Source organism: Ischnura elegans, chromosome 3, assembly GCF_921293095.1.
Source record: "Ischnura elegans chromosome 3, ioIscEleg1.1, whole genome shotgun sequence".
Taxonomy (NCBI): Eukaryota; Metazoa; Arthropoda; class Insecta; order Odonata; family Coenagrionidae; genus Ischnura; species Ischnura elegans.
In genome coordinates this window covers 97431171-97445717 of record NC_060248.1, presented here as the reverse complement: position 1 = coordinate 97445717, position 14547 = coordinate 97431171, and the positions used below count along the sequence as shown (strand labels likewise).

At 45.0% G+C, this 14547-nt stretch overlaps 1 protein-coding gene across 4 annotated transcripts in view; it reads left to right on the top strand.

Annotated features, from left to right (window-relative positions):
• LOC124156222 (oocyte zinc finger protein XlCOF8.4-like) overlaps positions 1–14547 on the top strand; it is a 40100-nt gene that overhangs the window by 16112 nt on the left and 9441 nt on the right. Inside the window, exon 1 of one of the 4 annotated variants that reach the window (XM_046530619.1) lies at positions 3153–3944. The exons of 2 other annotated variants lie outside the window; for them this stretch is intronic. In XM_046530619.1, coding sequence (XP_046386575.1) covers positions 3761–3944 — 184 coding nt within the window. In that variant the 5' untranslated portion in view covers positions 3153–3760. Of the gene's footprint in view, positions 1–3152; positions 3945–12003; positions 12532–14547 lie in introns of those variants that run through there. One more of the 4 variants, XM_046530620.1, reaches the window with a different exon arrangement.

The window sequence follows — 14547 nt, the reverse complement described above, 5'->3', positions numbered from 1 at the left end:
CCACGCGGGATTACGTGTGTGCATGGAAATTCTTATTGTTCTCCTCGACAGATTTTCAGGTTCATTTATACTTCAGATTCATAGTTTTTCAAAGCAAAATATTTTTTTGAAATTGTCCTACAAAGAGCTGTTATACTAATGACCAGGACGTAACTTCATAGTATCCTTTCGGTTGGGAAAGATGGGTTGACCGTTGAACTGGAATTCACCCCTCATATCTTAGTTTGTTTAGGAGTTATGTATGTAAACTACAGTTAATGAATATTTTTGATATGTTGACGTACGTTTATGGATTCTTATTGATAGAAAAGTTATTAAAAATATTACGATTGCACAAGGCGAATCTCTTCCGGTGAAACTCTAAATATACGTACATGGGTAATATTTTTTCAGGCCTTGCTGTGTGGAATCTCTCCATAGGAGAAATATAAATAGAATTATTTGACGGCCTCCATAATTCTTTAATCGTAGACGGTCACGTATCTTGTATATTTATTTCGTTGTGAAGTAATTGGGTAGCCAGAGAGCCTAGTGGGTGGAGCGCTTAGCTTCGGAATGAAATTTACGATTCCGTCGTGTTCCGGGGAAAGTTTTCGTATGCGCACAAATAATCATTCCCAGGTGGGCCTTGGTAAAGAAAGAGCTGACTCCTTATCCTGAATGTGTGAAAGATTCTGTCGCCTGTGACATAGTCAGAGGTGAGCTCTATTCTCTGCTATCCCTTCCAACCTTCTGGTTGAAACTCAGTGAATCCATGAATCCCATTCAATTCGTAATTTATTTAAGGGTTACCACCATTCACTTTTTATCACAGCAGTAACCGTTGTCCTAGATTCTAGGAAAACAATCCTATGTTTTTTTTTCTAAAATTAAATTCGGGGGATGCTGATTGGGCGCGACTGATTCTTTTTTCGTTTGGGCATGCGGCCATATTATCCGAACGTTTAGCTTGTTTGATATGGAGCATCTCCCTCGGTGGTGTAGCGGGGGAGGGATGGAGAGAGAGGCCTGCGGACGAAAATATTATGTAGGGCGAGGCTTAGAAGGGGTGTGGGGTAGGCGGGGCTAGGCGGAAGTGACGTGATTCTTTCTGGGCCTCCCGGACGGATCTGGGGCCAGCAATAGTGGGGGAGCTTCCTCCCAATCCGTCCCCCTTCCCCCCGCCAAGCGGCGAAAAAAATGCGTGGGACACATTCTTACGCGTTCTTATCTTTTGGCATCCGCGCCGCGTCGTGTTGATGCTTCACCGTGGAGACCCCACCGTATCCGTTACCATTCATTCATCGCCACTCAATCGCCAATCGTTTCGGCGCCTGTTATTCTCATTAAATTTAAATTATGCTTGTTGTGTCTCCATCAAACCCTTCCTCTTCGTATTTGGTTGTCTTCATTGAAAATCTTCCATTTTTTTAAATTTAAATACCTAATTTTTTTAAGTGACTTATTTTTCATGCGAGTATTTTTGTCGTTTCATTTTTTATCTCTTTGGGAAAGTTCAATTATAACGTAAGCACTCCTTGGCGACGGTGGTTATGAGTTGGCTTATTGTTGGAGTTCGAAAAATGCTAATTTTTTTCTTACTTGAGGGGATCAAAGCGTCAAAAATGGCCAATAGCGTTTTTGCGTAATACGGGAACGCTCCCTTTAAATCATTACCGACTGTAGGCATGGAAACCGTAGTATTTGCTTCTATGTGCTGCGTCATTCAATAGTCTTAATCGTTATCGGTATTTAAACCCCTTAGTTAACTTTAAGATGGTAAAAGTTTAATTTGAAATTTGGCTTTGGAAATCCAATTTTCCCATTTTCTTTAACTGTTGGCGAGCATAAGGCTGCCGGCTGGAATGTTCGGAGTATATCGAATGAAAGTTTATTGTAAATATACTAATCTTCCAATAGTGAAAATGTCCTCTAATCTGCGAATAAGAAATAGCTTATGAAAGAGATCACTGGAAATAGGAATTCCCTCATCGAAATTGCGTCGGTTTTAAAATCGCTTCTGGAAAATAGGTCTGATAATTCATTCTCATTGGCAGCGCACTTGATTGCATTTGCATCGCTCAGAAAATGAAAAGCACTTGGGATTTAACATTAATAAAAATGTATGCTTTAAGATGTGAGAATGGAATCCTGCGATATTTTGATATTAGTTTTTGGGAATGCTGCCTACGAAAGTTACTCATTATGGTCTATCCCGGTTTTCGTCCGCTCATAAAATCGAATCATTCTTTTTCATCCAGGTTTTTTTAACTGTGGAAATTTCTTCCTTTTATAATAAACTTACGGTATCTATTTTGGTGGGAAATTTAAACTCTTTTGTTGTGTAAAATGCATAATTAAATATTTATGACATAAGAATTGCAATTTCAATGTCAGCTCTTACGACTAAAAGACTGGTATTTGAAGTGTGGTTACCCTGAGCAGGGATCGAATCTGCATCCTTCAGCGAGAGGGGAAAGGAGAGAGAGAAGCGATCGACCAGTTTCTTCACTCGTACCCTGTCCGTGGAGCAGATGCTGTTTTGCTTTCGAGTTCCATCCCTTTAGAGGGAAGACACGTTTGCATAGTTTTCATCGTTAAGTCAAGGAGGTTTGGCTTGAAATAGCCAATAGTGCATATGCGTGCGTGCTTAAGAATCGCTAGGGTATGCGTGAGATTTATTATACGTGTTGAGCGGAATAATCTAGGAAGGCGGGGCTTGCTGAGGTTTTCCTCTTCCTTCGCCTCCTTTCGGTCGCGTTCGTGCAAATTCGCGGGGTGCAGTCCGAAGTGTCGCGCGTTCGCTGCGCCTCTCGCGAGGTGAGGGGGAAACTGCAGTCGCTCGGGAGTGGGGAAAAGGGTCCGAGGGTGTGCGGACGAGGGTGCGGGAAAATAGGGGCGATGAGGAAGCGGAGGGATGGAAGGTTGTGCAACGCACTTCGGAAGCGCGCCAAACGTTGAAATTCGAACTCTTGGGTTCCCGGCGGCTTGAGTTGTCGCCTGCACGTAGTTCCGCGATCCTCCGCTCTCCCCCGTTGGCGTCGCCGCAGTCACTCTCACTTTCTCTGTTTCCCTACGCGCATGTAAACAAACGTCCTCCCCTCCCCTCCTCCACCTTCTCCCCCCCTCCTCTCTCTGTACGTTTCGGTCAGGTCTTGCGTGCGAGTGGGGCTAGTCAGTTGGGACCCCTGCGTTGCACCCCTTACTTCGCGTTGCACCGAGGTCTCGTTCGTTCCCTTGGAAGTGAAGGCTCGGAGGATGCGTTCGTTCGGTGCCGGAGTGCGCTCGCCTCGTAGGAGTTCCCCCCAGCACCCGCGCCGCGCCCTGCCGAGATAGAGGACACCCCCGCTCCCATTCCTAGGGAAAGTGGGCTGGCGGCAGCCATGTTTGTTGTCATACGTCACGGTCGTTAAGGAGGAGTGGACGTGAGTGAAAAAATAAACATAAACATCGGAAGACGTGGAAGTGGAGTTTTTTTTGACTGTGTTGAGAACATTTTGAGGCGAACAAAAAACTTGTGCTGATCTAAGGGTATCGTCCCTTATTTCGTCTCCAGGGTGGACTTTGCGAATATTTTCTCGGATTCTCTCAAAATCTAATTTTATCGCCGACATAGTTTTTTTCGGCGATTGTTGTGTGTTTTGCCCGTGGAATATCAAACTCTGTAGTGGCGAAGCCCTGCAAATACTCGCATTGGTGTTTCCGCCCTTCAAACTCTGTTTCTCATCTCCTTGGGCACCCTACCACCTATTCGTAACTCGCGGTTTCTCACCCATTCCTGATGGACCTCGACCTCCTCCCTCGCTTCTCGCCGCCCCTCGGCCAGAGGGAGCGGCAACAACCCCGCTCCGCCTCCCCGTCCCGGAGGCGGCAGCAGACGGAGGGGTCGCGGGGGAGCGTATCCCGGAGTCGACGGAAAGGGACATCGTCCAGCACCTCCAACAATAGCAGCTCTGCACTAGAAGGTTGGTCGAGGTCTTCCTCTACAAAGCCATCGATTTCTTTTATATCTGCTCATGATACGGTTGACTTAATGGGAAAAAAAACTAAATTTTTACAGAGGTATTATCATCTTGACGTCATCTGAACTCATATGGGTATTGTCCCCTCTTGATTTGACTTTCTCTCCAATATGCCACCTTCAAGACGTCTCTTGTGTCTCAAAAACATTTGTTCCCCTCTCCTGTTTTGAGATTACCCCAGATTCGTGATGTAAACAAACCGAGCGAAGCGCTTCCGCGTAACAAGTCTCCACGCTTCGTCCGGCAGTGATTTAAACGTCCTAGCATTCATCTTCTGTCTTCTCACTTGGCGTACCTAAACGTCATTCGTACTCGTTTTAACACTTCAGAATTCAGCGTATGTTCATCTTATGGTGGTGGTGGGAGACTATCCCCAATCCTGAATCGGACTAATATTTTAAGTCATCGTGAATGGCCTTCTTTATTCCACCTGTCAAGGTTATTTTAACTTGCATGATTTCAATTCATCTTGGGTAGGAGTGGTTTTAAGTTAGAAAAATGTTGCACATTTTCTATCATATTATTCACCCTTTATTGCGAAAGGAGCTAAAGCCGTGTGTTAAAATCAGAAAAATGCCTTGCATGGAAATTTTCTCACCTCAACGGAGTATGATGCTAATAATCTTGACTCTGGCCCAAGCAATTAAATGTATTATGAAACATTGTAAATTACGGAAATAAATGAAAGAATAATATTCAGAGTCAAAATATGGCCTTACGTTAAACAGCCTCCATTGAAATAGTAAGACAAGATTATGCTTTAGTAAATGAAGCGATCAAGCTTATAAAAAGTTTTTTTTTACCCCGGATATGATGGATTGTTCCTCTCCTCTCTTTAGGGTGGGCCCTTTGAATTCGCTTTTGTTATGACGGACTGGGTTTACATTCACGGCCTCTTGCACCGCATTCACACGGACCACTCAACTCGTTGTCACTTTCCCCGATTCCCATTCCCCTCCGACATCTGTTCCCGTAAACTTCACTGCGGGGCATTTAACGCTTGCATCACATCTAATGGATCCGAAGGTTTGTTGTTCGCTTCTGGAGAGGTTCCAAAAAAAATTGTAGACAGGGTGGATTAAAGTCCCATGTTTTTAACCCTTCCCTCAACCATCTCACCCCTCCTGGTACCCTGGCCGACCCTGGGGACATTGGTCACCCCTTCGTCTCCATCTGGGGACGATGAGTCCAGCAGAGCAAGTATCCTCATGAGTATTGGTACAGATATGTATACGTTTTTGTGTGAGTGAGCAGTGGAGATATCGCCTTGACCCAGTCTCTTTCGGTGCATTCAAATCCGGAACATTTTTTCGCTCAACCTCCCCGTGGGTCGGTATGGAGTAAAACCAGTCTGCGGTATGGTCAACAGCGGGTTCTCTCACTCCTTTTTTTCCTTTTTCTTGTGGGTCCCGTCGCGTGTGAAAATGATATCGCTTCAAAAGCGGAGAGAGGAGTCTCACGTTTTCTGGGGAAAATTCCTTCCTCCTCCTCCTCAACTCTTTCCCTCCCTCTCTTCCAAATTCACCAAATTTCCTCTCTTCCTGTAATGGTTTCACACTTCGTAATCGTTGGCCTTTGTCACCGGGTGAAAAGGAGTCACCCCTCTACGCAGCGTCAGATTAAGATGGAGTGAGCGGAATGAATTTCTAAAACGAAATGGTAACACTCTCCATTTAGTACGGATTATCTATCGTAAATGTGAGATCATCTCAAATTACAAAACGAATTCGTTTTCTTTCGCGGATTTATTTTCTTGGTACTACAAGTTTCAATCTCAAGAAGTCATTTTCAAGTACAAGAAGTATGTGAGATCATCTTATCAATAGTTTACACCTTGCCTCTTCATCGCTTGATTGGAGAAGAAAGTAGTCGAAAATTGGTGAATTTCGTCTATATTTTTCACAAGTAGCGTCTTAGCTTTACCGAGTCAACCGCAAGCGTGCACGTTAGGAGTGCGGGAATTCCACCGGATAAAGAAAATCATTTTCCTTAAGCTGCGTTTAAACCCGGGTCTCCCGAACTCCGCAGAGGAGAGATACCTTGGTAATTCAAATAGTAGAGCGTGTGGTGCAAATTCATGATATCCAGGTTCGAATCCCGGTCTAGTCGTATGATGTTTTTCTTATTGGAAATTTTGCACATTTACCTAAGTACCTGTCATATTTTTGTGTGCATGTCGTATTCCTAAATTATTTACACCCTCCCTCGCTCCTCTTTATCTTCTCCACTGGTGCACTTGTCTTATCTCCTCACTTCTTACCGCATCCACTCATTTGTGAGTATAGCATAACGTCCGCGGCGGAGATGTTGCGTAGGCCGTGGTTTGGCGGAGCAAAAACCCTCTACGTAGTAGCGTAAGATTAACATGGTTTGCCAAGGGTGAATTTATAAAACGAAATGGTTGATACCCTGTCTAGATTGCCTGTGGTAAATGTAAGATTATCTTACCCATAGTTTACGCCGTGCCTCTTTATGAGAGTGTAATATCTTGTGGAAATGAAAGTAGCCGAAAACTCGTTTTTAAGGTGCAATCTCCCTCGCGTGACGCCTGCATAAAACGCGCATTTTCTTAAATCTAAAAGTGCATTATCTATTATTTTGCAGCAGAGATATATTTATTTGCACTAATATCAACCGTTTGGCTTTTTATACCCAGTTTTTCATAATTAAGTTAACCTAATATTACCTTTTTTCTTCGATATCAGTAGTTTAGTCAAAATTGAAATAAAAAGTGAATCCGTATAGTTTTCATTTACATCATACGGGAGACTCCTGTCATGTACCACTAATACTCTTCCAATTATTGTTCAGCCGGTAATACGTTCCTGATCTGTTAATTCACAAACAGTACTGTACGCTGTCGTGTTTTCTTCTCCTTAATCCTCTTATTCGTTCTTCTCCTTTCACCACTTCTTTCCCAGTATACTGGGTATATTCTTCCGCATTCCCAATCTGCCTTCCTCTGAGTTGGCGGAAGTAACTGCGAGCGCATTTCCGCCACCCTCCAAGTGGTGAAGCCGGGTCTTACGAGGAAAAATCCACCGCGTGTGACACGCGCCGTCGCGCTATTGGCTTCAGAGAACGTGCGACTCATCCTCTTTCCCGATAGGGAGAAAAAAGACCAAAACATAGACGGAGCATTCATGCAATGGTGACTCGTAATTGTCCGTTAGGGATTTGATGTTTTGTTTTCAACTTGGTGAATCCGCGGTTTGGAGCCTTTTGACGTCATCCTATGACGGAATTCACAGGAGCAGGGGTACTCCGGAAGTGCGTCACAGTTGAGTCAGGCATCTTTGCTCTTGAGAGGATTAAGTGCAAGGAATTGTTGTAAGGCGATGCGAATAAGAAATTTTGCAGCGCTTCACTTTGATGTTATATATTCTCGCGAAGATGAAAGCGTGTTAGTTATTCAACTTGTAATTCTCTTAATACAAATATATTTTATTTCGATCAATTTACGCCGCCTTACATTATGAGAGTAAGGAGTGAGGTGATCCTTTTAATGTTCACTGGTCCATGAATTTATTCTCTTTATCCAATTATGGTGTGTAATTTATATTTTGATTTTCTCTCGAAAATATCAGCTCAATTTCGAGTCGTAGAAGTACATTTTATCTGGGTTTTTTTATTGTGATCACAGTCCGCATGATTTTTTGTGCATCCAGCGAAGAGAGGTTAGTCATCAAACCCAATTACGACGGCTTATTTCGCCTAAATGGTGGTTCTAGTCTTTGATGTGATGGATTTCGGGAACATGCCCATACAGTGGAGATCCATGCATTCATGGTGGCCAGCCACCCGTAAATTTTACCCCGTGCTTTGTCAGATATTTAAATCCCTCTCGAACTTGTAAGCCCTCGGACATCCCTAACCCAAACTAACCCCATGCAACCGACCAGTGCCTTAATGTGGTTCTGCCAGCAACTTGATGTTCACAGGGGCAGGATCTCGGACTTTGTGCGCCCCTAGACTTGACCAGTAGAAAAACCCATGGGGTCTCTTTTCTAGTCCTGTTGCCATGGGGGGCATATCCGGGGGTTTCGTAGCTAGGGGTGACTAGCTTGTCACTTTAAAACTCCTCCCCCCTGGCTTTCAAATGAATTTTTTTTCCATGTAATCGCCCTCCCAGTTCGCGTCCGCCTAGCTTAATGTCCGTGGCCGAAGCCGCCTTCCCGGGCGCGGAAGTAATCCACAGGGAAGGAGTTGGGAGGTCTCAGATGATGAAAGGGAGAGAAATTTAGGGGTTGGAAGTGGCAATGGGTTGTTCAAACTTGGAAATTGGTGTGATTACCGGGCAGTAAATGCAGTCTAGGGTGGAGTTGAAGGAGTCAAAAACCGTCGTATACACCAGGTGCTTCTCTCTCTTCGAGTCATCCAACGCGTTTGAATTCAGTTGCGTTTCAATATGTGCATCACGGAGGGATTTTTTTTACGATTTTGAGACCGAACGCAATGCTTTATCATATATAAAAAGGCAAAGCACAAGCCGAGGCATCACAGTGATAAGTTGAGTGGTAGGTAATGCGTGGGAAAGTACGTAAAATATTCCAGTAATATCGGAAATTGATATTCATCCTATTAGTGGAGTTTGTTTTCACAGTTTTATTTTGTGTAAACTTTATTCGATGGATCATTTGTTATCCATTTTTCGATTTCGTTCTCCGAATAATTTTACGAGCGGGCGACGACGATTGCTTTTTATTCCATGACCTATTGTTATATTTATAATAAGCCTAAAATCTATTATCATTGAAATCAACATTCTGACTGAAAATAAATCGCTATTCCACAAAAAAGTTGAATCTTTTCGGTTATTGTGTTAACCTTTTATTTAAAGGAAATAGTTTCCATTCTCCATTATGATTTCATTGAGATTTGACGCTCTTGCACGGTTAATTCCGTATCAGTTTTTTTGTCATCCTTAACTGATGATTTCCGAGCTTACGCCCCCCTTGTAGCGTAATAATGGCTTCGCCGCTCTCTACGCTGTGTTGGTTGAGGTGGCACCTCCCGAGGGACAATGGTTGGAGGGGCGATGGTTTTCTTTTTTATTCGGGCGTTAGAGAGAGAGAAAGAGTGGACTTGGTGGTCTCCGTCATTTGGTGCGTCCACTGCCCCCTCTCCCGGCCCGAATTTCGGGGATGTGGGGGAGGGGGCGATGCACATGCCTGGGGGATGGGAAGTCGGCACGTGGAGAGAGAGGTCCGCCGACGCTATATCGGAGGGGCGGCGGAGCCCTGTAGTATTTGGGGAGGAGAGGCAACCTCCCTCTCCCGTTTACCTCCTCCTTGGAGGGAGGAGAATGAGTAGGAAACGAGAAGAAAGCTACCTTTGGAGTGGGAATGAAAGAAAGGGGGAGTTTTGGGTTTGGAGTGTGGGTATGTTGAGTGCGTGAATGGGTAAGGTTTGAGGGAAGGAGTGTGGGTTTGAATGCAAGTGGGTCGCCATGGGAACTGTCGGAAAAAAATCCGTGGCGAGGAGGAGGGGGGCTTATATAGTGTATGTTATGTACGCCGTGGATCGAGGGGCGTTGTCGGGCGAGGCATGTGTTTTTGAGTGTGAGCCTCGGCTATCAGCGTGGGAGATAGATAGGCGGAGGAATGATAGTGAGGAGACGGGCTCCGGCAGATGTGGTTTTTCGGGGAATATTTTTGAGGGAAGTATTCGAATATTGAAATGAAAGCTAGTTGCACTTGTCCACAATATTTTCCAAATTATTGCAGAAAAGTGCAAGTCCCTCTCATGTAAATATGTCGAACTTCCACTTTATCACGCCTATATGAGTTGAACTTATTCGGAATATTCGGAAACGATTTTGGAAAGTGCACCTACGAAACTTCGTTTCGAAAGAGTGCAACTCTGTTGCATCATGAGTGCATGGGAGGGGGAGTTTTAAGAATCTTTCGGTGCCGCTGCGGGTAAAATTTTAGCCTATTCGGGACGCGTAATTTTTTCTTCTGTTAAAAAAACACACGTTCCTTGTTCTTAGTAATTTAATATTAGCTACCATTTTTTTATGCGTGAAAGATATGATATCTCTATTTCTTAGGTCATCAACAGCGTTCCTGATTCTATTTTTGCATTTGTGACTTGTAATATTATCGTTTTCTGTCATCTTCTCTCGCAGTTTATACTTGGAGTATTTTCGTAATTACAATCTATCCGTCATTTATTATTTTTTCCCCTAATATATAAACGGATTGCGATGTACCGCATTAATGTGTCCGTCGCGTAACGGAATCGCCGTTTGATGTTGTCGAAAACGTCCGAAGCCTTGAGTGCATGTTTCGGAGAAATTTGGGCACAGCCGACTGCATATTTTGGGAGGATTTTTTCATTATTTTTAAACGTGATGGCAGTCTGGCGGAGATTCAGCTTCTTACCTACCTCCAACTAGAAAAAAATAATGCTGATAAAGAGAATAACGTTTATGGGGACTCTTGCGCGTGGCACCTGCGTGTTGAGTGCTGGGTGCGAATCCAGCTGAGGTCGCGTACGCTTTCTTGACAGCAGCCTTGCATGAGATGCAGTTACTTTCGAAACTTCCTCTTCGCCTTTGAGGAAAAAAAAATCCTTGCGAAAAAAGAGGCGAAGGCCATCGGAAGACCTCCCCCACATTGCGGTAGTCCCGGGTGCGAATCTCGGAGGAGGACAGTGGAAGGGGGCACTCGTTGCACCTCGAATACATATGTATGCACACGAGAGACCCGTTTACCGGGAGTCCTTGCGCTCGTCATGACCGGAGGACTTGTTTTTCCCCGCAAGGAGACATGAATGCAAGCAGTGTGTGTATGTGGGAGTAGCATAGGTTCGTTCATTCGGTCCTTTTTTTTATTTTCGGGAACACGAGGTTCGGGGTTGGGGAACGTGTGGAGTAATATACGGGAAGAGGGTGGGAAGTGTCGTAGGTGGGGGGTATTAGGGGGAGGATGGGGGAGGGGCGATAAGGGGTTGGGGAGCGTGCTTTTCGGTCGCGCGTGCAAGCGGTGGTGTGGGGGACTTCTGAGTGAGAGTAGGGGGAGGAGGGGAGTGTACGATGCATCCAAGTGCAGTGTGGAGGGGGAAGTTAAGAATGGGAAAGGAGGGGCAAAAACGTAAGACAAGGTGGAAAAGTATGTGCATATATTGATATCGGTTACATGCACATAGGAGGGGATTGGCTGAATATGAAACTGAAGCTGAAACTGAAGTATTGAAGGATGGGTACTTTTGATTTTCGTTTTTAAATATCATAATATCATTTTGATTTTTGGGTGTGGGACCTCTTCACCTTCTCATCTATTAGAGGAGAAAGTGGTGTGAAGACTATGTATCGAAGGCGGAGGGCCGATTAAAAAAATAGTAAAAAAGAGTACCTAGAACTTTATCTATCATGGTGAGCTGGTTGTGTGGGGAGTCTTTTATCTACTAGAGAGGAGAAAGCAGTGTGGGGTGGATAGAAAAAAGGAGGGGAACTCCCAAAAAATAAAAAAAAATAAAACTTTCCCCCTAGAAATTCTCCCCACTCTCATCGCCCACGCTGGTGTCTAATATTTGGGAGCGAAATAGGGAAGGGGTGGGGGGAGAGAGAAAGGTGGAATGGTGGGGGGACTTGATGGTTTTATTTTATTTTAATTTTTTTCGGGGGGTCCTTCACCCTTGTGTTTAGGCGGAGGTTTTGGTCGGGTTCATGGAGAATGAGAGGGGAATCAGAGGGGGGGGGGAGGAGGGTGTAGGATTTCCTTGAGTGGTGGTGGGGGGGGGGGGCGATTTCGGTCGCGGTGGAAGGGGGAAAAAGAGTACTACGGGGAGAGTAGGAGAGCGTGCATGCGCTTGTGTGTGCGTAAATGTGGAGGGAGGAGGAGGAGGTTTCGGATGTGCATTGGTGAGGGGAAGGGAGGAAGGGTGGTGATGGGGAGGGGTTGGAGGGGTGGTAGTGGTGTGGGGTGGAAGGGCATCCCTTTCTTGTCAGCGACTCGCCCCGCCGTGTGGTGGAATACACATTTCTTCAGTCGTCGTCTGTATGGCGACAAGGAGGTCCACGCCGCCGTTTCTAGCGTCCTCCATACTCAATGCTGAAAGGGAGTTTGTTTTTGAGTGCGCCTTCCGAAATTCTCCGACCACCATCTCCGCCCCTAGTTTGGGCATGCGCTGTGTACTGTGATCGCAATAGGCCCTCGTCGCCTTCCCTCCGGCGGTGCATTCGGTGGAAGGCGGTGAAGCCCATCGCCCGTGAACCTCTCTCGACGAGAAACTGGGTCAACCGCTCCGACCGCACTTTTCGGCGGCGCATCGCGCCCGGACTTGCCGGTGTTACCGCCTGTGACTCGCCCGGTCCGAACCAGACGTTTTGAGTTGGTGTAGAGAGAGACGAGTTGGTCGGGATATTTGTGTGTTTTGGTCCTTCCTACGATGAGGAACTCTCGGAGGCAGCAGAGGCCGCCGGCTGCGGTGGCGGCCGCCTCTGGCAATCCGTGGGGTCCGGCGGTGCAGTCCCCGGACTGGATGAAGAAGTTGTGGCTCAACTGTAAACCCGAGTCCGTTGACGGTAAGGATCACGCTCCGATGAGCGCTTTTAGGATACGGTGGATTCTTGTTATTTCGGCGTTGTCGTTTGAGTGATTTATGGAAGATCTCTACCTGCTCGGGTCGGCTAAATGTAGTAGTTTGTTTTCAATAGTGCAGAGACCTCCAGAGTTTTTCAGTGATACATTGTGACAGTAACACGTCTCGTCGTATTGAGCTACGACCAGTGTCACTTTGCGTTCCTGATTGGAGTATACATGAAATAACAAACAGTCTTCAAATTGTGAAGAGCCTTACGCGCATAGTCTACTAGAGATTATTACTGTACGCAGTAATAGTATTTTGGACTTTTTTCATCGTCGACTTGTTGAACTTGGGATATGTTTGACGCACCCGTTCCAACCTTAATGTGTACTCCGAAATATGCCTTGGCATCTAGACGATATTTGATATCTTTCACTTCATTAGGTGACGGAAATTATACGCTTTTCTTTCCCGTGGTGGCACAATGCCTAGTTGCTGATCTATATAGTGGTGTAATAACTTACCACTATAACGACACTTATATCACCACCGGTAGACGCTTTTTCTCAATGATCAGTGGGTAATTCGATTAACGTGACAGCTCGTTTAAGGTAATGGAAATTGCATGAAATATAACACTCTTTCAGCCATCATATCGCCGCTGATTGAAGGGATTTTGTGTCGGGAGGGCTATTTTTTTAACCTCGACCAAAAGATCTTTCGTCTTGTGCCACCCTCCGCTCTAAATTCGGAGACACCCTTACGATTTAATAATTCACGGCGCACGAGACCATAAATGGCTCTGATCCTCGCGCATATACATCAATAGTCATTACCCTGGAGGCGAATTTTCCCCTAACAATGCACCGCCGCGATGGGAGAGTTGCATTTAAGTGAGCCGACGGCGACGTCTGCGGGTTTATCGTCGGTGCACAGTCGCTGGTGGGCGGCGAAGGGCGGTTGGCCATGGGGGCCCTTGGCTGGAATTTCCGGTGCACAACTGGGAGATATTCCCGTTCTATCAAGACGCGCGCTCTTTCACATTTTACTCAGTAGGTACCCACCCTCTTGTGTTCAAGCCTTGGACCAATTCAGTGAGGATGGGAAGCCTTTCCTATTGTATCCGCTCTTTTATAAGTCTCCGTGAAGATTTCCCGTAGTTGGTTCTCCTTATTTCTCGGTTATTAAATGGAATCGACGGTTCATTTCCTTGGAAGTGTTTAGGGGAATGATTGATCGCTGTCGTTGTCATGAGGTATTTTTTAGACATCTGTGTGCGTTTCCTCTCAGCAGTCCTTTTAATCACCACTTTCGTCAGCCTTGAAGTTGTACGTGGAGCAAATTATGAAAGCAACCTGTTGTAGGATGGTATTGTAAGATAGTGATGTCCGAGTTTTATGGCTGTACCTGTTTATCGCGAATCAATCAGAATTTAACGTGAAAACTTGGCCGTAGTAAACGACGCGGATCCGATTTATGGATAATAATATTGCTATATTCATTTTTTCGATAGATTTTTTCATCCCATGTTAATTGTGCCTACCTCTTTCGTGAATCGCTACTAGAAAAAATCATTAGTCGTGGTAGGCCCATGGTGGGTGTAAGTGTATTAATGAATTTCCCTAGATGTACGATATTTCTATTCGACATCCACCGACTCATTTCCAACGAATATCATCCTTATGTGGAAGCTTTTTGAAATTTCTGATTCAATTTCCTTGCTTTTATGAAGCATACTAATTCATTATTTACCTCAAGCTCCTCCTTTCGAAAATGATGAATGTTCATTATTTAGACGTGGGGTTCGAGAATGAATTTTCATCCAAAAAATATTTTCGGTAGTGGAGATAATGTAAAAAAATTCATCTCGAGCTGTTTCATCTTTTTATTACGAAATTTCTCTCAAGGTTGAATTTTTGAACTGCATGGAAATAGTTCAGTAACCCAAATTTTACTTGTATATGTTGTCTCCGCTCATATATGATTGTGGTCCATTCTTCATTGTCTTTGCCCC